This window comes from Vanacampus margaritifer, chromosome 18 (genome assembly GCF_051991255.1).
Source record: "Vanacampus margaritifer isolate UIUO_Vmar chromosome 18, RoL_Vmar_1.0, whole genome shotgun sequence".
Classification (NCBI taxonomy): domain Eukaryota; kingdom Metazoa; phylum Chordata; class Actinopteri; order Syngnathiformes; family Syngnathidae; genus Vanacampus; species Vanacampus margaritifer.
The window spans coordinates 16,020,106-16,047,733 of record NC_135449.1 but is presented as its reverse complement, the minus strand read 5'-3'; the positions used below and the strand labels follow the sequence as shown (position 1 = coordinate 16,047,733).

Here is a 27,628-nt window from a genome sequence, read left to right as displayed (position 1 = left end):
ACTCACAGTACTGTTATCTTCCCATTAAGAATCAGGTGCATGCCTCCTGGTATCATTAAACTTGTACACTGCTGTTCTTCTTTATAATAGTGATATTGTTAATTGTAATGAGTCACCTTCTAACCTTCTACTGCGTCGTTAAGGGCCAAACATGCAGTGTGAACATTTTATTATTCATTGCCCATATGCAATCAAACCCAAATAACCCTTGATAGGAATATACAAATATTGTATCAAATCATTTTATGCACCACCCATGCTAAAACATCACACCTGATGAGTGCACAGAAGGACAAAGTACATTTGCTATGTAAACAGTGCAGATCTGTGCCTGTGAACCAGACAGACCAACTTGAACCAGGTTTAAAATGAGGGAAACCATAATACACTATAACATTTAGTGCTGACCATAACTTTATGTATTGCAGGTTTTTGTGCTGTCTTTCTTCCTTCGAAGTTGGACCAGTCGAAAAAATATTGATTTTTGTTTGGGAGGGTGGCGAATATTTAGAGACCATGAACATAAGAAATGGCCAAATGGCCAATTATTTTCCCCTTAAAATGTTGTAATAGAAAAAAAATGACGTTTCCGACGCTGTGAAAGTACCCTGAATGCACCATTTTGCTTGTGCATCATTTGCAACTAGAAACTGTGTAGCATATGTTATTTTGGTTATTCTGTTGTCCCTAAGCGTCTTTTTAGCTGTTTAATGACACCCTAGTTGGAGTTGACTGTAAAACTAAAGATACGACGATAAGAATAACATCCACTGTATATATAAATACAAAACATGCTTAGTTCATGAACCTTTTAAATCTTTCTTTTCTGTCTTAGGTGTGTCTGAACACAAATTAGCAGAACAGTAAAAAAACAACACTTTTTTCAGGCACACAGAAAATGGAAGTTGTGAGAACACTGAAGCTGTAGAATGGCTGTAAACACGTAAGCTAGTGTGTTGTTTAGCCGATGTTGCATACTGCACACTATGAACAGGAAGTGTCGTGATTAAATCGGACGGAACACAGGTTGGAATTAATAGAAAAATAATTAATTGCACAAAAATGCAATAAAATAACTAACTCTAACAAGTCACCTTCTGTGTCATAAAGTGGCAAGATTTTTGATGGTTAGTGCATGTTGACAAATGAATAAAGTTCTTGATAGCAGACAATTGTTGTCTGCACATTATTATGCTGTCACCTTACCATGGTGGTGAGGTTTGCATGTACCAGTGAACCGTTTAGATAAGATATTATGCCTCGGTAGGGTCACCTCAGGCAAACAACAGGAGGACCAGACAAGGTTGGCTCAGATGACGATGATGATAGGCTCCACAGGAAAAAAAATGCAAGTAGGTAAATTTGTGAATAGAGAACTGCAAATATGCAGGGTATTTCTGAGAATGTTGTGTTCTGTGTTGGCATGTTGCTGTAACTCTTTTGTTCAAATATCCTATATTGAGGTTTATAGCTTGTAACGTCCATCGATGATAGTTTCTTTAGCCAGTCTTACCTTTTGCATTGTTAGCATGAAAATGGCAGACATTCGTAAGGCAAAGTTATGTGGATTGTTTAAATACACAATGGACATTTTTATTTGTTTTAGGTTTAGTTTTACAGATGACTAAATAACTGTGGAGAAAAATACAGTACAAAACACAGTACAGTAGAACTTCACAGTCCTTGGTTTTGCCAATGCAACGCCGTACGATGTTGTGAACTGAACTGTACTGCTTGATGAAAACATGGCTGAATAAATGAATCATGTTGGGGATGTGGGAACTGGGGTGCGTTCTACTTGAAGAGCTAAAGCTCATAACAAGCTTCAGTTCACCCTCACTCAATTTGCCTCCAGTCCATATTTGTGTTCCTCTCACCAGCTAACGGCCTGAGATGCCAGGTAACTTGCACGCTGATTCTTGTAGCCCTCCAAACCAAGGGCAGACTTACTTTTGGATTTTCACTCAAATGTAATGCTCTTTTTTTGTTTACCAGATCCATTTCAGAGCTTGTTTTGTGGGTGAGTGTGTGTTGAGTGGCCCTAAAGACTTACCTCGGCATTTTTCGCAAACAAACTGAACATTTATGAGGTGTGAGGTAATTGATTTTAGACCCAACATAAATGAATTAGGGCCTTTCACAAAGTGGACCAATATGCTTTACCAAAAGGTACAAAAAGTCAGGAGTCTGCTTAACATGGCTATGGGAACTTGAGCTTCGCAACATAGTGCAGACAAAAAGTATCCACTCACACTTTTGTGATTGTGCCAACTATTTTTTATATCAGGGTTTCCCCTAGTGCTTGATAAGCCGGGGGGCCGGCAGACTTTTCTTGTGGAGCCAAAAGTGCTTCTGTTTGCATAAAAAGTACAACCCACCCTCTAATCAAATATACTTCATCATTCGTTAATAATAGAATTGTACTACAGTTGTGATTTGATTCAATTTCACATATCTGATTTGGTTGCTGCTAAAAATGTTCTTAAAGAAAGCTTTGTTTTTGATTTGGTACTTCCTGATTACATGTTTGGAGTATATAGTACTTTGTGTTAACTTGGCAAAAACACAACAGGGAAAATACTAGAATGAATGCAAGGAATGTGGGACATTAGAAAAACACAAACCTAAAACCGTTTCAGCATGACTTTGGACGTGCATGTTTTAGTCAGTATTTTCCCAGGAATGTGTCTGAAACAACATTGGGCTATTTTTGGATGTGGCTTTTCCTTCCCTCTTTTCCTCTCATCTCTCTCCCTCCTCCCTCCTGGCTTCACACATCCTTCATATGAGGAGATGAAGAGGAGTGGAAGAGAGGGGAGTTTCACATCACAGTGCTGAAGGCTGTTTATGTTGCCACTCTCTTGCTCTCAATCTTGTTGCGTTTATCCCTCCTCTGTCTACCAAGTATTTTCTGTCTTCTTCTTCTCTCCTCTATTTGCTCATTCTTCCCCTTGCTCCCTGATATGACCTTGTAGGATAGGGAATGTCTCTTCATGCTGTCATTGACTATTCCTTCAGCTCTTGTGCACACACTCTCTCTCTCTCTATCTCTCTCTATCTCTCTCTCTTCCTCTCTCTCTCTCTCTCTCTCTCCCTCTCTCCATCCCTCCCTCTCTCTGTGCCTGAAATTATTTACATACCAGTGAACCCTCACAACAGGTACTCTATTCCTCTTTGTCCTGTCACATGTTGTAGCCTTAACCTTTTTAGAACAGTGCAGATTATAATTTCAAGCAAAACCACATGTAGGACTCTACCTCTTGTTTTCGGTTTTTGGTTTTTAATTACATTAAAGTGTAACCCATAAGTGGTGTATACAAAATACTCAAATGGAATATTATTGCATACATCTTGCATGTTGGTGTACAGTGGAAAGGCTTTCTAGTGAAAATGATTCATAGGCACTGCTAAACTTTGAATTTAATTAACCTGTGTTTCATCTTCATTTGCCTTTAAAGCAGTGGTGTCAAAGTCAGGCCCTCGTGGGCCTGAGTCCTGCATGTTTTTGAGGTTTCCCACGTCCAACACACCTGATTCATATTCAAGCTCATCAGCAAGTGCTGAAGGAGCCTGATAATGATCCTGATCATTGAATCAAGTGTGTTGGAGTAGATATATTTCGAAAACATGCAGGACTCAGGCCCTCGAGGACCAGACTCTGGTTGGGTTTCCATCCAATCATTTTTATTTGAATTTTCAAGAAATTCAAAAATAAAACTGAATGGAAACGCTAGAAATTCGAAAAAAGGGCCCAAAATTTGCAAAAAAAGTTTTTAAGTTAGAGGGGGTAGATTTTGAAGCGTATTGTATAAAGGAAAATGCCATTTTTGGCTATGGAAACAGGTTTTGCGAATAACTGCTGGCAAGACCAGATACACGTCACACGTTTTGACCGGATATTATGTCACACGTACGTTTGTAGTCCCAAAGCAATGTCGAACGACAAAGTAAGGTATGTTTGGGGGACGACGAAACATAATTTTAAAAAAAAAATAATTAAAGAAGCGAACATTAAAGCAATTTTAGAAAAACAGCAAAGAAACGCTACGGTTTATCAAGAATTACAAAAGCAAACTCATACGACGTCATCGCACGGCGTAGTTGCTTTCTGGTCTTCTTTTTCTTTTAAATTAGTGGTGGATCACATCTTTATGGTGTATACCGCCACCTACAGCGGCGGAGTCCCCGCTCAATATTTGCAAAAGAAGAACAGAGGGAAACGGGCATAAATCGCATGTCCGTTTTGTACATTTTCAGTAAATTTGCTTTAAAATTTTGAAACAATTGGATGGAAATCTGACTTCTTGACACCTGTGCTTTAAAGGGATTCACCGTTGTTTTTATAATTATTGCCAATAACAATAAGTGTATACAGATCAAGCATGATAAATACTAAATTAGATTTTTATTGTATCCTACATTGGTTTACAGCATTTTGGACTGCTGATGTTGGAGTGTCATGATGTCCTTTTTAATAACACCTTTGAACAATTGAATCCAAAACATTGCTAAAGGAGAAGTCAACCCAAAACTGTCCTCTACAATAATATGTTGTATATGCATCCACTTGTTAAAACATGGCATTCTAATTACTATCAGAATGCCATGGTACACATATTAAAAAAAAAATTCAAATCTTAAAACGCGACCCTTGTGAGGATTAAGCAGTTACGAAAATGGATGGATGGATGGAAAAGTTTTTTTCTTTTCTTTAATCTTTGGCAGACTCCACGCATAAAGAGTTAAAAAAAATCAAGTATTTAACAGTTTCGGTCGTATTATGTGTGGGGTGCTCAGATTTCAACACAGCTCCCCACACACAAAAAGATTATATTCCACCATTGGTCAAGAATTCAGTCCTCAGCGACAAAGCGGGTATGGTTGCCAAATGTTTCCGAAAAAGACCAGAGTGTGTTATAACGTGGTTAGGTCTGAAATAATTGCTTTGGAAAATAAAGAGTGAGGGAAGAAACAATTCAAATAATGGGTTAACATAGGGCGGGATTTTACTTTTTGTTTTATATACTGGTGCTTCCTCATTTGTCAGTCAAACAGCTTCTTTTATTGGCTGCTTTCCGTGATGTCGCAGTTTGCACAGTCAGCTCGCTCAGGAGACCTCGGCTTCCCCCACACACGTGACGATTTTTGGTGGTAAATATTGAACGTGTTTATTATTAAGGTTGTAGGCCCCAACTGGTTTTGGACCCTATCGGACGAATCCACTCCTAACACACCTCACATAATCTTATAAGACAATTTTATAAGACATAAGATTGTCAAGCGTTTGACAGCCCTTGGTCAGAAAGGGGCAAAATCATGACAAAAACAGCCCGACTGTCTTTGTGTGTACCAGCTTAAGGAGCAATATCCACCCGTTTTGATCCATCTCAGGGGACGGCCATTTTACCACTTGCTGTCGACTGAAAATGACATCATAGTTGCCCGGGGATCAGGTAATCACCAATCACGACTCCGTTTAAGAAGGCAGGTGAGCTGTGATTGGTCGTTACCTGAGCCCTGAGCAAATGTGATGTAATTTTCAGTCGACAATAAGTCAGAAAATGGCCGCCCCCTGAGATGGATTTAAAAAAGGTTTTGCAGCTTAGCTCACATTCCACAAACACAAAATGAATCAGAATACCATGTTTAGACTAGTGGAGCTGCATAGAATGTATAATTGTAATGTAAAGAAAATATTTGGGTTGACTTGGACAACTGATAATTTTATATACCAGTATTTCCTGTATTGTGTCTAAGGGCACCAAAAGATTTGTTTATTATTTAAGCCTACATTCTCAAGATTTGATGGCATTATCACATCATCAGACTTGTTTCTGACATCCATGAATCAACCCCATATGTGTCATGATGCTTGATGTTACACATCTTCATTTTGGCTGTGTTCTTGTGTGTGTATCAGCTCATTTGTTTGCTGTCATTCCACTGTGAGGCCAAGTTAGGCCACCCGATATCAACGAGTTGCTGAAGCTTTGACCCATCTACATTTATGCAAGCATGTGCGCAGCAGTGCAGTGATGTATAATCTGCCCATCACTCACGACTGCGGAGCAGTTTTCTGTCTGGCTGCACTACAACAGCTCACAGCCAATCAACATGAGACCTGAAAGCAAACAACCAATGCAGACAGGGTAGTAAAAATCCATCTCATAAAATAGAAAGCGAGAAACATGCCCTAGAATATAGAGAGATTTATTTATAGTGATGCAATGAAGACGTCCTTCCTCAGGATAGAAAACTGCTTCTACTTTTGTTTGTAGAAGAAGTCATTATACTTTCAAGCTATATCAAGGTTTCTTATGCAATTTATTCTAGCACGATTCTTGTCATTTTGTAAACAATCTTGACACCATTATACAAAAAAAAAAAACTCAATAAATATATGTGACCTGCCATAGTAAAATGAGTTACAGGGACCTAAATTTAAAAAATAAATAAATGTTTTGGCATAATCATAAATACTTTCCAATGATGTCTCAACCTTTGTGCTATGATGATATCACAATTTAAAATTGGGTAGTCTGGGAATTTCAGATTTTCAGAAGTAAGTGAAAATTCACTCACAAAATGACACTAATATCTTTACAACAATCCTTCACTTGTCATTAGCAACCAGCATGTTAGAGTAGCCGAACGAACAACCACCAAATTAGGCTCAGAAAGTCAGGACATACTGAGGAGCAATTTAACGTAAGCCATTAAATATTGATTTTAATGCATTTCATTCAACTTTTAAAAGTCATTTTGACACTCGAACAGCATACATTTAGGAGTACATGTATTAACAATTCACAAACTCTCATAAAACCTAAAGTGTTTCACAATATAAGTAACGATAATTGCAATATCGTGAATAGTAAAATTGCCACAATATCGTCGTCTTTGTCATGTCACAATATTAAAAGCAGCACATCTGTTAAAAAGGTGAGGTTGGATTCCATTTGTGTAGTTCCAGCACCCTTTAGTGGTTAGTTTATTAGTGCAGTTTAATTTAAATGAGGAATGTTTTGACCACTGCGGTGATTACATCTCATATAAATCAGTCATTTTTGGGGGGGGGGGCAAAATCATGACTTTATCACCGTATCATGAGTTTTTTTTTTTATATCACCAACCTCCCCAAAATATTCTGATAATTATCGTATCGTAGGGCTGGGTGATATGGCTCGATTTTTGCAGCCAATCAGGACAATTACGAATTTAATCGATTTTAATCTAATAAACCCAACAAACATTTATTTAAAGGTTTCAGATTCTGAATATTTATATTTATTTATATACTTCGTTTGGAGCATCCATACAGTAGAGTTGTTGGTAAAGTGCAAAATCCCAGAAAATAAATACCCATAAAATAACCCAGTGTAAACATTCGACACAGTACAGGACATTGTACAACAAAGATTAAGCGCAACTTAAGGTTTTGTCATTAATAAAGTCCAGAGTAGAAATATTCAGATACCTGAGATGACATCGTGCATCAGTGCAAAACCGGATCATTTAATCAAATATTATAGTCGTCAAAAGTTGAGTAAGAAGGATAAATGGAAAAAGGGAGTAGTGACATTCTGCAACAATGCAAACCAGTTAAAAGTTATTGTTGTTGTTGGATGTTGTATTGTCCATAAAGGGGGGGCAGAGAGGGAAGAGGAGCAGAGTTCAGTAACCTCACAGCCTGTGGATACAGACTGTTGGCCAGTCTTGATGTTCTGGCCCATATGGACCTGTACCTTCTTCACAAAATCATTTGGATGTAAGAGAACATAAGAACAACAGCTTTTAATAATCCAGAAGACAAAACTTGATTTCCAATTTAGCAAATTCTCAACGATTAGATTTTTAAAATGACCATGTCTCAAATTAATTTGATTTATTGCCCAGTCCTATCGTATCTTGAGGTTCACATCGTGATATTTATCGTATCGTGATGTTTGAAAATTGTTACATCTATTTTCTAAATATATTGAAAATCAGTCTTAATTAAAAAACAACTATTAAAAACATTTTAATATATAAAAGGTCAACTCAACTATGAAAAAGTCAAATTAACTGGTCAACATAAAGATTAAATAAATGCCTTGTTAAACACAATGGGTAGGGCTGGTAGAATCAAGATGTACACGTTTCATATCAGTCTATTGATAATTATTGTTTTATCTTTTTACCTATTTAAAATAAACCCTAACATTGAATACATTAACATAAAAAAACAACCCGCACTCCTTCTTGCCATAGCTATTGTTTTACTTGCCTGTGAAGTGTGATGCTGAGGGTCAAAGCTAGATAGGTAGATAGCTAGCTAACTTTACTTCTACACCAAGTAGCTATCCATTTAAAGATGTTCGATCATGTTAGTGTGCACAAGGTAATCTGATTGCAAGAGTTGCACTGAGGCGACTAGTCATTTATTCAAACGAAGTAAAGACACATTTTCATTTAGTGTACATATGTCAGCATATGTGCACACTTTGGAGGATAAGGTTCACAAAAAACGGGTTTTGTCCACTTAAAACACGCTTATTGACTCAAAATTTCCTCTTACACCCTTGTAATTGTGGCATAAATCTAATGTCAAACTGTAGCCTCTTCTTATAGTGTGCAGAATGACGGGGTCAGGGTTTGCTTCCTGTTTTTTTTTCTATCGAACATTATCATGTTACATATTGATATTAAATTATCGCCCAGCCCTAACTTTCATCTTAAGTCATGCTTGGCAGTTTTCCATTTTCCTTTGTTCTCTCTTTCTGTTGTACCTGCTCACTGTGGATAGAAAATGCGTACTGAAATGTGTGTATGTGTGTGTGTGAAGCCATTGCTGGCTGCTGCCTCTAGTTACTATAGCAACAGACAGTTTTGTCATTCTTGTCGCATGTATGTTTTCTAGCTCGATACAATGCATGCGGACAGATCACAGTAGACACACTGGTCATTACACTTGAGGACATGAGTCACTAATGTGCATGTCAGACTGTACTGTGTGTGTGTGTGTGTGTGGGTGGGGGGGGGGGGGGGGGTTCTACCGTCTCCACATTTGGTACACACATATTTACTCAGAATACATTGTTATTATACATTTCATGCTGAATATTGTAAGCCTTGAAGTGACTGTCAGGCAGCATATTACTATATCGACATCGTCTTAAAATAATCGCCCAAGTTATTTAAAAAAAAAAAAAAAAGATTTTTCAGGAAACAAAAAATGGAACCATTTGCATCATGAGGAGATGATTTAGGCCCCAAAAAAATTCCCGAAAAATGAGTGAGGCAATTATTTTAAGAGGGTGACATTATGTAGCTTTTGGTAACTGAGTGTTGCTGTTTTGTTGTAGGCTACAGCAGGGCTGGACTGGCACAGAAAAATCGGCCCTGGCATTTTGACTTGTGCCCACCGGCTCAGCCCGGCCCAACTCCTGACCATACCTGTCTAACGCATTGTTCTGCCACTGATATTTTTGACTGATGGTGGTTCAGTTTGCTGTCTATATTCAAGATGGACTAGTACCTCTAAATTGTGAGCCGGTCTGTTTGGGTAAAATGGAGGAAAATAATAACTGAAAAACACTGCATCGGCCCCAAAAGATGCCGGCCCACCGGGCATCTGCCCTGTATGCCAGATGGCCAGTCCAGCCCTGGGCTACAGACATTTTTGGGCATAAATTATATATTTAAAGGTTTATTAAGCTAAGTTTTATCAGTGGTTTCTTATTTATTCAGTATAACATGTTATTTGAATATATAGAAGTGCGGTATGCATTTTATGTCACAATTAAAAAGGTTTGCTGTTTAAATTACTCATACTGTATATGCAGCACAATTTATGGGGGTGTAGGGGCTATGCGACAGGTTCAGGCAAGGACAAGACAAGGTCGGAATCTGGTTGGCAGTGCAGTTAGTAATTAATTTCCTTATCTGTGCGTGCTTTGTGGATTAGACGCTCCTGGATTGCTCCATTTATACCGGGTAGCGCCGTGCAAAAGCTACGCAAACCTTTAGTGGATTTGGCCCTCAGGGTTTTCCCTTTAAACCGTGGCACAGCAAGGGATCCTGGTGGTTAAAAGTAAGCTATTATATACTAAAAATGAAAACTTTTCCCTAGGTTGTTGAGCAGGAGTACAAGCTGATACTTTTTCAATTAGTTGAATATGAGGCTTTGTAAAGTGCCTTAGACCTCTCATAGAAAGTGCTCAATGGACTATAGTCCACGGAGGAGGCGAGACTTCCGGGTTTTCACCCATCAACTTTGTTTCCGTTTCCGGTTTGTGACGTGTAGGCTGCGTCCCAGTACTTGCACTTCCGCCTTTGTGCCCCTCGGTTGCGCGTTCCCGTCGACAGGTGCGAGGCTGCGAGTGTGTAGTGTCTGTCTCAGTGTCCGAAGCATTTCAGATAGCCAAGGCGTCCTCCCGCCGATGAGCGGGAGCGCGCCGTTGGGGGCACAGGGGTGGGGGTGGGGGTGGTAGTTTTGGCCGGAAACAGCGCTAATGTGTAAAACCCGGAAGTCGGCAGTCCGTGGCATCTACCCCATATGTGCACAATTTTTTATCAAATTGGATTTTCCTTTTTTGGACTACGTGTTTTTTTTGTTTTCAGAAAAGCGCAAGATATGAATCGACTTAATTGACATCAACACAAATACCGAATTGAGATTTGAGTCTGAGCACTACTGTATACATATAAATAGTGGAGTGTTGAAGTAGGATATGGGACTACATGCACCGCGTTGTCTCTGTGGCGGGCGCTTCACTCCTGCTTTTATAATTCGTAGTATTTGATTATTGAAAGTTATTGTTACAGACTTGTAAACAAGTCTGATCCAACAAATGAAAAGCATACACTAGCAGTGGTTATATACAATTATTGCTACAGAGCAAACAAATAAAAAAAAAATTACAGGAGCCTGGGGCCCTTCGTTGTTTAGGGGGATTTACTCCTAAATAAACTTTGACTTTATTACTCTTTTCTTTTTTTTCCCGTCTTTTTTTTATTGAGTCTGGTTGGCAGGTTGGCTGATTTGCTCAGGACAAAAAGAGGCTGGACAAACAGGTGAAGGGGGCCAGCTCTGTCCTGGGTTACTCCCTGGACTTAAGCGACACAACGGGGGCCAGGCGGATGATGGCTAAGCTGTCATCCATGCTGGACAACCTTGCCCTCTCCCTTCAGGACACTCTGCTCGCACTGTACAGCCCCTTCAGCAACAGAGTTTTACACCTGTAGTTTGATGGGGAGACAACCGAAACATTGGATAGTTATGTAAAAAAAAATATTTTGTGCTTTTTCACATTGCATTACAATGCACCATTGTCTTCACCGTCTCCTCTCTGTCGTTTGGTAATTCAGTCGCAATATTTAGGCCTTTAAAAAAAAAGAACATTATTGTGTGAATTTATATTATGTTGACTCTTTGACTGCCAAAAAACGTTAAATGACGTTTAGTAAAAACCTACGGAGGGCCGCCAAGGACATTAAAAGACGTTCTCCAATTTATTTTTATTTTTATTTGGAAACGGGTGGAGGAAAGCCTTGCCCAGCTGTGGTGAAAGTTTCAAGCAGATCTGGTTAGCCTAATGACTATTTTTGGCCCCTAGATGGCAGCAATTACTCTCTTTTGACAAGATTGGGTAGGCGTCAGTAGAAGACGTGAGGCGGAGCAAGAGGGGACAATGGCTGGGGAAGGGAAGAGAACATGGCGACCGGTTGCAAGCAGCTCACGCTCGACCAGTTTTTTTCAAAACTAAAGAGCACATTGATGAAGACGATAATCATCATCGATGATGATGATGGTGACTCCGAGGTTGGAAGCATTGACGTGGCAGTAGAAGACGTGAGGCGGAGCTAGATGGCTGAAGAAGCGAACAATGGCGACCGGTTGCAAGCAGCTCACACTTGGGAATTTTTTTCAAAGACGAAAGGCATCGACCAACGCTAAAGAGCACATTGATGATGACGATGATCATCATCGATGATGATGATGGTGACTCCGAGGTTGACGCCGAAGTTGGAAGCGCTGACGCGGCGGCTATGACGACGTCATAAAGGTTCACGGGCTAGCGATGCTAACACCGGAAAACGCGGAGCACAACCGAGCACGCTCAGGCGGACGTTCAATCGGACGACGAAAAGTGCCCCGAGTCCAATGCATATTCATCGGAGTAGTGGGTACAGTCTGCTACTTGCTATTCCCCGGAAAAAAAGGCCGTCAAGAAAGTGTAACGTCTACATGCGAAACGGACAATCGAAGTGAAACGTATCTGTTGTGCAAATCCTGCTCCATCTCCTTGCACACAGGGCAATGTTACAAAAAGAAAAACTGTATTTGAAACATCCACATAATTGTAAATAGTACCACAGTTGCACACATTTGTAAATAGTTTGCGAAATTGTTTTGTCAAATTGTTACACTGTTGAATGGAAAAAAACGTATTTTGCAATCTAAAAACGCTTTTTCATTGTTGGTGGTGGTGTATTACAGAAGTAAAGCTATATTTAGGTGTTTGTGGCATCCTTCATGGACAAAAAGAAGTGTAGAATTCACTAGAGTGCATGAAATAACATTGTTTCACAAAAAGCTCTTTTTCTCCGCTTTTTGTTTCAAAACAGAGAGCATTTCGGTGAAACTAACCATTTTCTATTGTTGATTACTGAAGAACGGAATAAGGTAAAAACAAACTTATTTTTTCTGATGAAAGATGAGAGTTCAATCTTTCATTTGGTAGTACTGTATGTGTGTTTCCATAGTCCAAACACAACATTTTCTGTGGACCTTGAAAGATCAGTCAAAATGCTTAAATCGGCTGGCACTGGCGACATCCCGTTTCTGAAAACGTCTGGCAGTCAAAGAGTTAATGTGCTTAAACAATGGGTACACTTTTTTTCATTTCCTGTATCCTCTTTGCTGCTGAAATGATGCAAATTTCCCAGATGTGAGTCCAATAAAAATTGTCTTATTTTATCTTGGTAATAATACTTCTTAGTTCCTATTAATAAAACCAAAGGAAAACACACAAAAAATCTTAATTGATTCACTTTGTTAGATTTAGTTTAGCAAATTTGGATTAAACCTGCTGAGTTTGAGTAATTAAAAAAATAAAAACGAAGGACCCAGAGATTAACACATTTATTCCACACTTCAGTAAGATTGTGATTGCTAGCTAGTTAGTAGCTAGCTAGCAAGGGGAAAATCAGTTGTCCATCAGGAAATAAATAGGATAGACAAAAACAAAATCTCAAAAGTGCACAAGGTGTAAACCCCCCGACAATTTACATCAACAATGCTCATGATAAAAACAAATAGCATCTGGAATAAAATATCTCTTAAAGTCTCTCTGTCAGGTCAAGTCTCAGGTCTGTCTCTCTGTGTTTTGAGATTGACTGTGGCTGATACTACAGAATAAATTGAATACTGGCAATTGATCAATATTCAGAGGAGATGCCGTGTGTGATGCACTGATTGGAAGAGTTGAAGGATAGATGGAGGTAATGACAAACAGGGTGAGACAGCAGGAACAGTAAACAAAGGACAGACTGACGTACTACTGTAACTGCTGTCTGCTGGCTTAGGAGTGATTACTCTTTTGACTGCAGTAGTGCAATACAGCAGAGGGGGAGGGTGACTGAGGAGAGATGCACCCGCTGATCTCTGTTGCATGCTCTCTCTCTGCCTATGGATGGGAAGGGGGGAGTTATATAGGCCGGGGAATGAAAGAACATGGCGTGACTGTACAATGAAGAGCTGATGGCTTGTGCATACTTAAAGACTCCAGACAGATGATGTGTATATACAGTATAATACACTACTGTGTATGGACAAAAGTACACTCATTCATTAGTGTAATCCAAATTATTAGACAGAAATGTGGTATGCTGTTTTTGTTAATTTTCTTAAATAGTCAGTGTGATTTACAGTGATTTTTTTTTTCATAATCAAGAAATATATTTATTTGTGATAATCTGGGTGTTATTTAAAAAATAATAATAATGCAATGACAGTATCTTTTTCCCCTCTAAAATGACTTAAAATACAGTGCTACGAATCATTATAGAACACAAACAAATAGGTTGTAAATTACGACGGCGTAATAGAGCCACATATAAACATATTTTTTTAAGAGTGGTGGGGGCACAAACTTACGACAAATACTCGTAGCGTAGCTATAGTCTGGATGAGGTGCTGGCTTTTGTCCACCAGGAGCTACCGTAAGGATTTGTTGAAATTAAAAGGCAGGATGGAGACTGATTCATTCTTAATTTAAACTTTACTCGTCATACGCGGCAGCTAGACAACTGTTATGTTCAGGAGTAGGAGCCCAAAAACGGAGACACAAATAATAGTTTGGACATTTATTTGTAAAACAAAGCTTCAACTGAAGGTGATGCAATCTTCTAGGCTAACAGTGACATGACAAAGAGAACAAAGGCTCTTGCATCAGCCAGGGCCAAACGCTAAACATGGTATGCTCAGTAAGTCAATAACTAAGCGGTTTGTGCAAAACGTACTCACGACTAGACGAGGCAGCGAAAACTAGACCAGAAACACTAAGAAGAGATCGTGGATCAAGAGACGTGGAGCTAGGTAGCTAACTATCATTCATCGGGCTGTGGAGGCAAGCAGATGAATCATCCGACAAACAGAATGTGTCTTCCACTGTTGCCTTCATAGGTTGCGGATGACTCTCTTAAAGTCTCTTAGGCTGCTGATTACATCAGGCAGTTGCAACACAAAGGACACAGTCTGAGAGCACAAATATGACAGCAACAACACTTCCTGATCCCTTATCAGCTGACTAACACTAACCAATCATAAGATAGTATACTTTAGGTAAATGCAAGTGAATGACGGAGAGCAGCAGATTCGACACATTAACTTAACTACTTGTACAAAAAATAAAAAAAAATAAAAATAATAATAATAATAATAATAATTTTGGAAACATAAATGTACAAGTAAATATACATTTTAACAAATTAACTTAAATGCTTGATCCTCAGGATGTGGACCTTTGTGCAAAGCAATGCGTATTTGTAGCTGGCCGTACCCAACGTTTCAAAGTGTGAATACTTAACATGATATGGTTAATCTTTGCTAAAGCAATTACCATCTAATTTGAAAACCCGACCGAAAAGTATTGGCACAAACATCCGAGTAGTTTGCTATGTGTATTTCTCGTAAGTTTCAGAGTTTTTTTCTCACTAATCTGCCACTTTATAAAGTTTCAAGTTTGCCACTTTTGTGATACGTTTTTGTGATACAGGTGATGCACAAAGGTAATGACGTTCACACTGTTCAACTGTTCCATATGTTCCATATGGATGCTTTGACTGGTGAACTGAAGCATGATCTGGGAACCGAAGAAATTTGTCAGAATTTGTAGTTCTCAAACTGATTTGTTTGTGATCAGGCATTCACCAATCACCGTTCTACTGTATGTTAAATAATAAATACTAGGATGGGTGATACCACTTTTTTTTTCAGACCGATACCAGTATAGTACCAGTACTCAACAATTTGTAGTCACCGATACCAAGTACAGATGGATATCACTAGTACTTTTGATACATAAAATTTTTAAAAATTAATTAAAACTAAAAACCATTACCATTTACCAATTTTACCAATACCATTTTAAAGAAAGCCATCTATATCCCTATATCATATTTCCCCTTAAAATTGCATAAAATTAATGGCAATATTCTATTCTTCTAATTTATAGTTCTCGATTGTGAAACGGCCACAAGAGTTTGGCCGTATTGGCTGCTGTTGTGAGTTCCAAAACCTTGAAATAAAGACAGGTATAGACCCGATACCATTATTTATTGTTATTGGTACTCACATATATCCCTATATACCCTAATAAATACTGTTTAGTTGGCCTGAATGGAGTCATTCTTCCATTGGTTTAAATGAGGATCACCTTGCCATTATGCTGCCAGTTGCCATCGCCAATTATTTTCATAATGCAGTTGCATTCATAAACTATTTCTGTAAATTTGATTCTCCCTACCCCAACCCCCCACCCCCTGTAAAAGTCCTCATATTTTGGCCTTTTACATAATCTAACCATTGTTTATTTGAAAACTCTTCATTAAGATGGGTTTAGTTTAGTTCATGATGCCACTACATTCACTGATGCAGACATTAAGAACCGCTCATGTCAGAGGTTTTGTTTGTGATGTAGATCTGTTTGTGATGTAGATCTGTTTGTGTTGTGTATTGCAGGTATACGTTGAATTTGATGACCAGGAGTGGGAGAAGAGAGAGTGGGTGAAGGTCTATGACGATTTCCAGCTGTTTCTACTCGAGCACCAGCTGGTCTGGGCCAAGAGAAAGGAAGGAGCGGGAGCAGGTGGAGGAGTAGGTGGCCTGCTTCAGGGAATCAAGGCGAAACACATACAGTGGCCTGCCCTGGTAAGAACTTTGTTTGCTATTTATAGAAATGACATAGCCACCACAACAGTCAGTGTTAAGAGCAAAGCTCCCCCTGGCTCTGCAAATTAGCCACTTTAGCATCTTTGCAGGCTTTGAGGGCTGTTTTAAATTGTATTAAATGTATTTCCGGGCACCACGGTGGCTGACTGGTTAGCACGCCCACCTCTCAGTCCAGAGGACGTGAGATCGAGTCCGGACTTTGGCCTTCCTGGGTGGAATTGGCATGTTCTCCCCGTGCTTGCGTGGGTTTCCTCTTGGTACTCCGGTTTCCTCCCACATTCCAAAGACATGCATGGCAGGTTAATTGAACATTCCAAATTGTCCATAGGGGTGATCGTGAGTGTGGATGGTTGTTCGTCTCTGTGTGCTCTGCGATTGGCTGGCAACCAGTTCAGGGTGTACCCCGCCTACTGCCCGACGTCATCTGGGATAGGCTTCAGCGCCCCCCGCAATCCTTGTGAGAAAAAGCGATTAAGAAAATGGATGGATGGATAATTGGATTTCCAGGAGCATTATTTGTCTTTATTGTGAATGGTTTTCTTGGAAATTGGCAGGCAGCCTTACTATATCATATTCAACATTTGTTTAGTGAAGCTAAGTGAGTATATGTCTATATGGTGTGTTGATAGAATGTTTACAAGCTGTTTTGTTTGGTTATTTATGCTATGCAATGTGTGTTGCTGTTGGTGTTTTATCTGACTTTGTGCAATAGTAATGTGTTAACTAGTTATGATCAGTGTTGGGAAAGTTACTTGCTTAAAAAAGTAACTGAGTTAGTAATTGAATTACTTCATAATAAAAGTAACTCACTACCATGCAAAGTAACTATTTTCACTACTTTAAAAAATCTATATTTTATATCAAATAATTTGGATTTTTTAATTGTATTATTATTTTTATTATTGTTATTATTATTATTATTATTATTATTATTTATTTATACAAGGAATTCAAATTATGTCCAGGCTATAGGGTGTTGTGATTTATTTTTGTGGATATTTGTTACAGTTGCCTCACTCCATAATGACATATCATTTAATAATAAAAAAATAATAATAATAATAATAATTAGTGTTGTTCCAATACCGTTTTTTTGGCCCCCGATACCGATTCCGATACCCAGCTTTGCATTATCGTCCGATGCCGATACCATACTGATACTTAAGTAGTTTTTTTTTCTCAAAATGAAAAAGCTGTCCTGCCATTGGTTCAGAGCATTCAAGGGCCAATAGGATATCTTAACTCGGCATGCAGTGAATATGTCACACATCAGTGAATGTCGTGCATAAGCAAGACACAAGATGCTGCATCCAAAGTCCTTTATTAGCATCAGAATTAATGGTATCGGCATGTTACTTGTTAGTACTCACCGATACCGATACCACTTTTTTAATGCTGTATCGGTGCCTCTGCCGATAACAGTATCCGTATCGGAACAACAATAATAATACTAATAACAATAATAATATAAAAAATTTAAACATCCAAATTATCTGATATTAAAAAAAATATTTACTTTGCCTAGTAACAAGTTACTTTTATTATGAAGTAATTCAATTACTATAAAAAATAAGTTTCAGTGTGGATACATAAATAGGATAAACGTTTTTTGGAATGGTGCATTTAAGTATGTCTCAATGTAATGGAACAACTCCCCAGAATTTCATATTTCCCTCCATATTCATTAGGGTATACCTAAAATAGATCATGAAAAATAAAGGAATGTGTTATTAAATGCAGGATTGCTTGCGCACAAACACATTTTTAGAAATGGAAAAAAGATTCACTTTGTTGTTACACCTTTTTTATGGTTCTTTTCGTCTGACTCCTTGACTTGTATTTGTTCCCTCATTCGTCAGATCACTGCTACACTGCTGCTATTGCCATAGCAACAGCAAATGAAACGGCACCAGTAGATAAAAAATTAACTCAAAATAAGAAAGGCTTGAAAATACCTCCTTGAGGGACACGGTAAAATACTTTGTCCAAGTCTATCAAGTGTTTGTATAGAGTTGGTATATAGTTGGGTGAACTCCTATGCACCTTCTACGGCACTGCTAAGGGTGTGGAACTGGTCTACTGCTCCATGGCCAGGACAAAAAAACACATTGATCCTCCTGAGTGTGAAGTTTGTCTTCCAGGCAGACACTTCTCTTCAGAGCCCCTGAATAGATCTTACCTGTGACAAATTATAGCATTGAATGAATCATAATGAAAAAATTGGGCCATTTGCAGGCCGTGAGTTTATTTAAAAGTGTACAGTTGGTGCTGATCCAACTTTTGTTAACTGACAGTCTAGTTTTATACATCAGTTTTTTTTCATCATCTTTTTTAACCCACATATGCTGTCACTGTCACTGTTTGGAATAGACCCACCTACTGAAACCACATTTGAGTAGCAGAGAAAAATGCAAATGCTCATATCCTCAAACAGCTGACTGGCGAGCAGCACTTGTGTAGAACAGCTTCACTGCTATTTTTCTTTTATATGCGTGTGCACTGTGCACACACATTTGAATAGGAATTTACACTTGTGCGGATTTTATTCCAAAAGACTATTAAGTGTACAATTGCAGTCTGTGCTAACGAAGACTTAACAAAGTATAATTCATTTTTTTCAATCGCAAATTCCAAAACTGTAGCTATATTACTTAAATTGCAATTTAATTGCTGGTCGCTCCTCTGGTTGCTCCTCTGGTCGCTCCTCTTAACTCACTGCACTGCACAATACACTTTTATAGACATATAGGGCACATAACACACTTTGGGGCGGGGGGGGGGGGGGTAGGGAGGAAACACCGTCTTCGCCCTACAACTCCCCTCCAATTTTAATGCACCACACAACTGTGTGTGTGTGCGGGGGGGGGGGGGGGGGCATCGGTTGGGGTAGACCGCAGTATAGAGCAGTGCTGCGGTCCCCTGTCCGTGCCTAGCCCCCCCCCCCCCCCCGCGCCTAAACCCCCCCCCCCCCCTACTTTTTTTTTTTTATGCACTACATACACTCACTGACATGCCTGGGGGCGGGGCCCGGGGGTCGTCCTGGTGGGCCCTGAGGTGTTGTGCTTGCTCTGTCCTGGCGGGGGTCGTCGGCTCCCCTCTTTGGTGGAGATTTTCATGCACGCCAGATCCACCACACCAGCATCTATCGAAACTCAGACACAGGTCAAAAAAATTATCTAAAAAAATAAAATAAAAAAAGGGAGAGCAATGATGATGACATGTCAAATCGGTAAAATTACCGAATGAACAATACTGAGCTCTAGAGAGAAAAAAAAAAAAGGTTTATATGGAGCCATGTATTCCGATTACAATGAATCAGAACGGCCAAACGGAATGAAAATGCTCCATATAAACACCTCAATCGGAATGAAAAGGCTGAATGAAATTTCATTCGGAATCACAGGGGTGGTGTATTCCATTCGACAATCCAAACGAGCGTCATGTATACACTTTATTCGGAATAGCGAGGCTGCGTCCGGCATGCGCATGCTCTGTCTTGACGTAAATGCATCATGACGTCATCGTTTCCACCCACTAAAATGGCGGTGTCTCCCCAGAGCTTGTCTGCGAGGGGAGATCTTGTTGTTAAGTACTTGAAACTAGTTTTTATCAAAATGTTGCTTCAATAAAAGTGTTAACACTATCACAACTACTGTGCTAAATGACGAATAAACTAAATTTTGATAAATCACGTGATCGATGTTCGTGCGTACTGCGGCTGTCGCGGTGCTGTCTGATTAAACGGGGGAGCATATAAACGGCAGATCAGAATGGATCACGCCACATGTAAACAGGTGACCAGATATCTTCATTCGGAATGATTTCAATCGGAATTAGTAAAAAGTCTCCATGTAAACCCAGCTATTGTTTGAGGCATGAAGAAAATGTTGCTATTAAATGCATTTTCACAAAAAGCTTGTTTTTTGCGGGTTTTGGGTCAAATTTTTGGTTATATATATATATATATATATATATATATGTTTTTTTTTTGGGGGGGGGGATTGGTGAAATATATATATATATATATATATATTTTTTTTAAAGATCTTTTCCCCCTCTATTTTTTCATTTTTATCATAACACATGCCAGGAATGCTGGTACAAGCAGCAAAGTTTGTTAAAAGTTGAATGCCCTATGACAATATTATTTTGTTTGCACATACCCTTAGACCAGGGGTGGGCACACTTGGTCCTTGAGGGCCGGAGTCCTGCAGGTTTTGGATGTTTTCCTTCTCCAACACAGCTGATATATGATCAGCTCATCAGCAAGCTCTGCATAAGCTTGGTAACGATCCTGTTGATTGGAATCGGCTGCGTTGCAGCAGGGAAACCTCCAAAACCTGCAGGACGCCGGCCCTTGAGGACTGAGTTTGCCCACCACTGCTTTAGACACTTCAAGGTGGAAGCTAATAATGATTGTATAGGAGCAGCGCTTGCTTGTGCGATAATCTGCAATTTACATATGATCCGGTTATTTGATGAACCCCAAAAATAATGGGTGACTAGTCATTAAATTAATCATTTGTGGCAGCATGACTTTCAATCAGCAGAAGTTTCTCTCCATCCGACCCCCAGTTGACAAGTGTATTTCAATCCCAAATAATTCTCAACACCTGTCACTCTTTTTGACAGATGTATTCTGATCAGGAAAAAAAAGTTTCAAAACAGAAATGTAATTTACATAATCGCATGAATCCTTTATATTTTTGTTTCTCTTCACAGTCACACACTCACACAGAGTGACTCAGACCTCCTACTCACACATTCACGTTTGGTCACCAGTTTGTTCTTCTCTTCAGTCAGTAACATGCAGCCTGTGTTGACACATTATCCTCCTACATACGCTCTCATTGAAATGCACACAAACCTAATTCTCCTGTGAGAATGTGATATAACGTTCTGATATCATATAAATTGTAGTATGTTAGTCATAAATTTTCTTAAATAATCAATGTCCACATTTTATAATGGTACAATCACAAAAATCAATTAATTTTATTGGGGTTTCATTTTAACAGAGAAGAAGATTAGGGCCAGTGAAGAGGAAAAAAAGGTTGGCAGGATTCTGACCTTAGAAAATTCAGACTTTATTCTCAGAATTCTGACTTTAAAGTGAGAATTCTGACTTCTGACTTTAATCACAGAATTCTCACTTTAAAGTGAGAAATCTCAGTTTATTCTCAGAATTGTGACAGACTGCAACCTGTTTGTTAAATGCAGTGGGTCAGTTATAAGCCTGAATTTTCAGATAAATTAATACATTTTCATACAAATCTTACAGTGTACATGTACAAGCTGACTGATTAGTATTTTCTAAATTTGAGTTTTAAAAAAATCGCAATAATCAATTTATAGATTCGTATCGGGATCGAATCGCCAGGTACTAGGCAATTCACACCCCTATTATAGACCAACACAAAGTGGCACATAATTGTGGAAAGAAAATTATAAATGGTTTTCACTTGCAAAAGTATTCAGCCCCCATTCATACTGTTACATACAGCTGTTCTGTTAAGAGCATAGAGGCTGGCAAGAGAAAATGAGTGAACCAACTGCCCTACAAAGCCATAGAAACGCATCAAACAGGCCAGTGTTGAAGTTGTGGAGACATAGGACACCTATGGAAGAACATACAATACAATAATAATCCATAAGACTGAAAGCCAACAAGTTTTCTTCCTTTGTTTTGCATATTGTTCTTTCAGCAACCCACTAAGGAAACTCTAACCTTGATGTGGTGTGTGTGTGTGGGAGAGGGAGAGAGAGAGATAGAGAGAGGGAGAGAGGGAGAGAGGGAGGGGAAGGAAAGAGAGAGATTACATGGCTGATCCACATATTACATCATTTCTCTGCAAGCACTGAGTAGTGGGTTAACTCATTAGAGAAGCTCAGTGCAGACTCCCATCAATGACACAATGTGAATCCCAATGACCAGACAGCATCCAAGGGCACAGGAGAGCGTTTAAAATGGAAGCCTGTGAAGGAGTGTTTACATTATTCTTTATGATTAGACATGAATGACTCTAGACGGGTTTTTTTTACATCCAGGATTCTTTGTGATATCATTGACTTATATATATGCAGGTGTGAATCAGTCCCCTATGAATGAAGATGCTCTTTTCTTCCCAAGTGGCCAGGATCTGCGGTCAGTTGGGTCACGAGTCAGTACCCAACCCTCGGACATCCAAAATTGTATTGTCGATTTACTTTTAAAAACATTTATTTAAATATTATTTTATTTTTACTGTTTATGCTGGGTGGCTGCAGACCCACATGGTCCCACAAAGTAAAACTACATTACTGCACTACTAAAGGCAACACAAACATAATCAGGGGTGCACATATTTGTAACAATTTTACACTGCTTATATGCACCCTTTAATGTGGTATTGGATAAGATGAAAACCAAATGATAACTATGCAAACAATTATATCGAACAATGTGAACAATATTTTCCATGAACGTCCTTAAAGCTACTCATTTTCTTGTTGGAGAATGAAAAGAAAGTTCAATATTTATTCGAGACATATCTCTTTGCAATTGCAGAAGTGTTGTTTGACCTTGACGCGGCTGCTGACTTTCTTCTGTATTTTTTTTTAAGTGTGTATTTTTTAACACAAATCTCTGCAGAACATGAGCATGAACTCCTATATTTTAAGCAGGTCACATCTTGACCACACGAAAGGTTGGATTTACACTGCATGGTTCAAGAGACACACTGACAATCCTTTTGCTCAAGTAGCTCAATCCTGATATGTGTGAAGTAGAAAAATGTAATCATGCCATAGATACAAATTTAATTCGTAAACGTACCGCCATTGCGAGTGCTGCCCAAACGCGCATATGCGTCATACCCCGTCTGCCCAAAGAACACAAGTATGTTCATAAAGTCACAAACATAAATTTAAACTACTTCAAATTCATAGACCATTAAATATGATTTAAATACTGCATGTTACAGGGTGTGCTCATCATTAGATCCTTAAAATAATTGCCAATGGCGACTAATTGTGTAATGAAGTGATTACCCTCATTTAAATCAATGGAGGGGGAAGTAGACCGCCTTGTCCACTTTTGGGGCAAAAACTGAATTACCCTATTTCAGGATTAACCATCCATGTTTTGTAAGGCCATGTAAGCACGCACAGTAACCCGAATAAGACGCTTGGGTTACACCCTTCATAACCGGAATTCTGGTTGATATGGTTCATATAAACGCATTCGGAATATCTCGATTGAACGAGGCAGTGTTTTTCATTGTGCGCATGCTCACAACCTCTTCTTCGTCTCCTTTTCCTCCTCTCTTATTTGTATTTGCAGGGAATCTTGGTCTTTGTAGTAACAACTTGTATGTGCAGCGCCGTCCCACTCGCTAGTACACGGGCTTCGCTTGAATACAGTGTTCCCTCGTTTTCCGCTGGGTTTAGGTTACAAAAAATACCCACAATAAATGAAATCTGCGAAGTAATTAGCTTTATATTTTACATTTATGGTAAATGTTTAAAGACTCTAAAACCCCTCACAGTTTATACACTTTTCTCATCGAGGCATTTACATTTTCTCACATTTCTCTCTTGTTTAAACATTCTCAATGTTCAAACCTTCATAAATTTTATAAGATAGGTACAGTACTTTAAATAATGCAATTAAAATTGCACCCCAAAAAATCAGTGAAACAGCGAGGCTGCGAAAAGTGAACCGTGTTATAAGCGAGGGAACACTGTACATTGATTTCTCCGCAGCGTTTTCATGTTATATTGTGTGACTGTCTCTATGGCAAAAATGCCACAGTTTGTGACACGTTAACCATTCATGTGAGACAGACGTGACACCACTCGTAATGCTTAAACAATGTCCTTGGGTGCTTTTCCGCACATGGTTTCTCTGTGCCTTGCTATGTCTTTTTACATAGTTCTCAGGTTGTGTGTGGGTGTGTGCGTGTGTGGGTGTGTTTGTGTGTGTGTGGGTGTGTTTGTGTGTGTGTGTGTGGGGGGGGGAGGTCTTGCTCATGGGGATGTTTGGGGGAGGGGGTGGGTTTTCATTTTCGATTGTAGTATGGATGTTTTACAGAGCACTTGAGTTGCAATTTTATGTATGAAAAAAAAAAGTGATTTATAAGTAAAGTTTGATTTGTTTGGACCATTTCCATTGTACACAGTGTTAATGGTCCAATACCCCTCCTTAGACACTGAATGGAGACTGTGAATTTTCTCTAAACCACATGGCATTTTTTATGGCCTTACCAAACTCCTCTTACATCCAAGTGTTTGTCCCTACGACTGCCGAAGCTGCATTCCGCTTGGCCAGCCGGTATCTATCAGCTGCCTGAAGAGGTCCCACATGCCAAAAAGGTCCAATAGGCCTTCTTCATCTTGACAGTATCCCTTACCACTGGTATTCACTAACGGGTTTGGGCATTTGCTCCATGACAGGCACCAACCAGTTTACGGTCACAGCTTCGCTCAGCCGAGTAGACAATGAAGGGGCAGAACATTGGGTGAAGTTCTGCTAGGGGTGGAAGTCTAAACTCCTTCTGATATGGGACTGTGCTAGACATTCAGAGCAGACCCTCACAATGCGATTGACTCTGTCAGGTCGGATCGGCTTTCAAACACACCGCCAGGTGTTGGCAGTTCCGCCCTTCGCTCACTTCAATGTCCAAGACATGCGGCTTCAAGTTGGAAATATGACCACAAAGTCGATCATCGAACTGTAGCCTAGGGTGACCTGACACCAAGTGCACATATGGCTCCCTTGTCTTTAAACATGGTGTTGTAATGGACAATCCGTGATGAGCACAAAAGTTTAGTAACAAAACACCATTTCAGTACTGATCGTCAGGGACGTCCTTCCCAATCATACTTTCAGCTCTCACTGCAATTGCCCACGAAATTCCCCTGCAGAACGATGGAGTCCCCACCAGGAGTGCTCTCGAGCGCCCCCTCCAAGCACTCCAAAAAGGTTGGGTACTCTAACCTGCTGTTTGGTGCAGATGCATAAACAACAGTCAGGACCCATTTCGCAACCCGAAGGCAGAGGGGGCTTACTCCACCGGGGTATAGCTCAACGTACAGGCTGGGGAACAATATGTATGCCCACACCTGCTCGGCTCCTCTCACTGTTGGTAAATTCAGAGTGGAAGAGACTACCTCCTCTCAAGAGGACTGTCACCAGAAGCCAAGTTGTTGGCAAATCTGACTAGACCTACTTTGAATTTATCAACCTCACACGTACGCTCAGGCCCCTTCCCTGCCAGAGAGGTGACGCTCCACATCCCTAGAGCCAGCTTTTCTGTAGCCGGGAATTGGAACGCTAAGTTACCTGCCTTTGGTCACTGCCCAGCACGCACTGCACCCGGCCCCCTTGGTCCCTCCCACAGGTGGTGACCCAACGGGAAGGTGACCCACATTGCCTTTTCAGATTTTGCCTGGCCGGGCCCCTTGGGTGCTGACCTAACCACCAAGCGGTTGCCAAATAGCCTCACCTCCAGGCCTGGCTACATAGGTGGGCTCTGGTGACCCACGTCCGGGCAAGGGAAAACAAAGTCCAAAGTTGTTGTGCAACATAGAAGGTCTTTAAGTCGTGCTTTCTCTGGTTCTCACCTAGAGCCTGTTAGCCATGGGGGATCCTGCCAACTTATCTCCTAGAATTGGGACAGACCCTCCACCACGATAAGGTAACAGCTCAAGGAGGGGACCAGTACATAGTTTGAACTCATCACTCTACTGAATGTTTGTGGAAATGAATCTGTGTCCTCAGTGGTTCAATGATAAGAGACCATATTTATGGCGTATTTTAACTGTATGTGGAGTGTTAGCTCACTCTCATTCGCTTGAAATTAGATGATTGTTAACTCTTTTACTGCCAAAAACGTTAAATGACGTTTAGTAAAAATCTACGGAGGAGCGCCAAGGACGTTAAAAGACGTTCACCAAGTTTTTTTTGGGGGGGGGGGAAACGGTTGGAGGAAAGCCTTGGCCAGCTGTGCTGAAAGTATCAAACAGATCTAGTTAGTATAATGCCTATTCTTGGCCCCTAGATGGCAGCGATGACTCTCTTTGGACAAGATTGGATAGGCGTCAGTAGAAGACGTGAGGCGGAGCTAGAGTGTTGAGGGGACCATGGCTGAGGAAGTCATAATGGCGACCGGTTGCAAGCAGCTCACGCTTGAGCATTTTTTTCAAAGACGAAAAGCATCGACCAATGCTAAAGAGCACATTGATGATGACGATGATGATGATGGTGACTCCGAGGTTGACGCCGAAGTTGGAAGCGTTGACGCGGTGGCTATGATCACGTCATAAAGCCTCACCGGCTAGCGGTGCTAACGCCGGAAAACGCGGAGCACAACCGAGCACGCTCAGGCGCATGTTCAATCGGACGACGAAGAGTGCCCCGAGTCCAATGCATATTCATCGGAGGAGTGGGTACAGTCTGATCACGGAGAAGACACTGGTTATGGACTACGATGCCACCACGGATGGAGCGGATAAGATGGATCAACCACCCGGTATAGGAACTGAAGGACAATGAAGAAGCTAGACGTAACACCACCGTAACGTCACCGTATCATGATCCTGAGAGTAGACTTGATGGCAACATGGCCAAACACACACTGCAGTATATACTTGCTATTCCCCGGAAAAATAAGCCAGCAAGAAAGTGTAGCGTCTGAACGCTAAGGGGCCATCGCAGTAAAACGAATCTGTTGTGCAAATCCTGCTGCGTCCACTTGCACGCAGGGGAGTGTTACAAAAAGAAAAACTGTATTTGAAACATCCACACAATTGTAAATAGTACCACGGTTGCACACATTTGTAAATAGTTTGCCAAATTGCTTTGTCAAATTGTTACACTGTTGAATGTAAATAAATGTATTTTGCTATCAAAAAACACTTTTTCATTGTTGGTGGTAGTGTTTTGCAGATTGTAAAGCACTGTATAGGTGTTTGTGGCATCATTCATGGAAAAAAAAGGTGTCAAATTCACTAGAGTGCATGAAATAATATCGTTTCATAAAAAGCTTGATTCCTCGGTTTTTTGTTTCAAAACAGAGCATTTGGGTGAAACTAACCATTTTCTATTGTTGATTACTGAAAAACGGAATAAGGTAGAAACAAACTTTTTTTTCTGATGAAAGATTAGAGTTCAATCTTTCATTTGGTAGTATGTGTGTTTCCATAGTCCAAACA

At 39.9% G+C, this 27,628-nt stretch overlaps 1 protein-coding gene across 1 annotated transcript in view; it reads left to right on the top strand.

The window, feature by feature from the left end:
* jmjd1cb (jumonji domain containing 1Cb) overlaps positions 1–27,628 on the top strand; it is a 151,052-nt gene that overhangs the window by 62,875 nt on the left and 60,549 nt on the right. Inside the window, exon 2 of the mRNA XM_077549842.1 lies at positions 16,226–16,414. Coding sequence (XP_077405968.1) covers positions 16,226–16,414 — 189 coding nt within the window. The remainder of the gene's footprint in view (positions 1–16,225; positions 16,415–27,628) is intronic.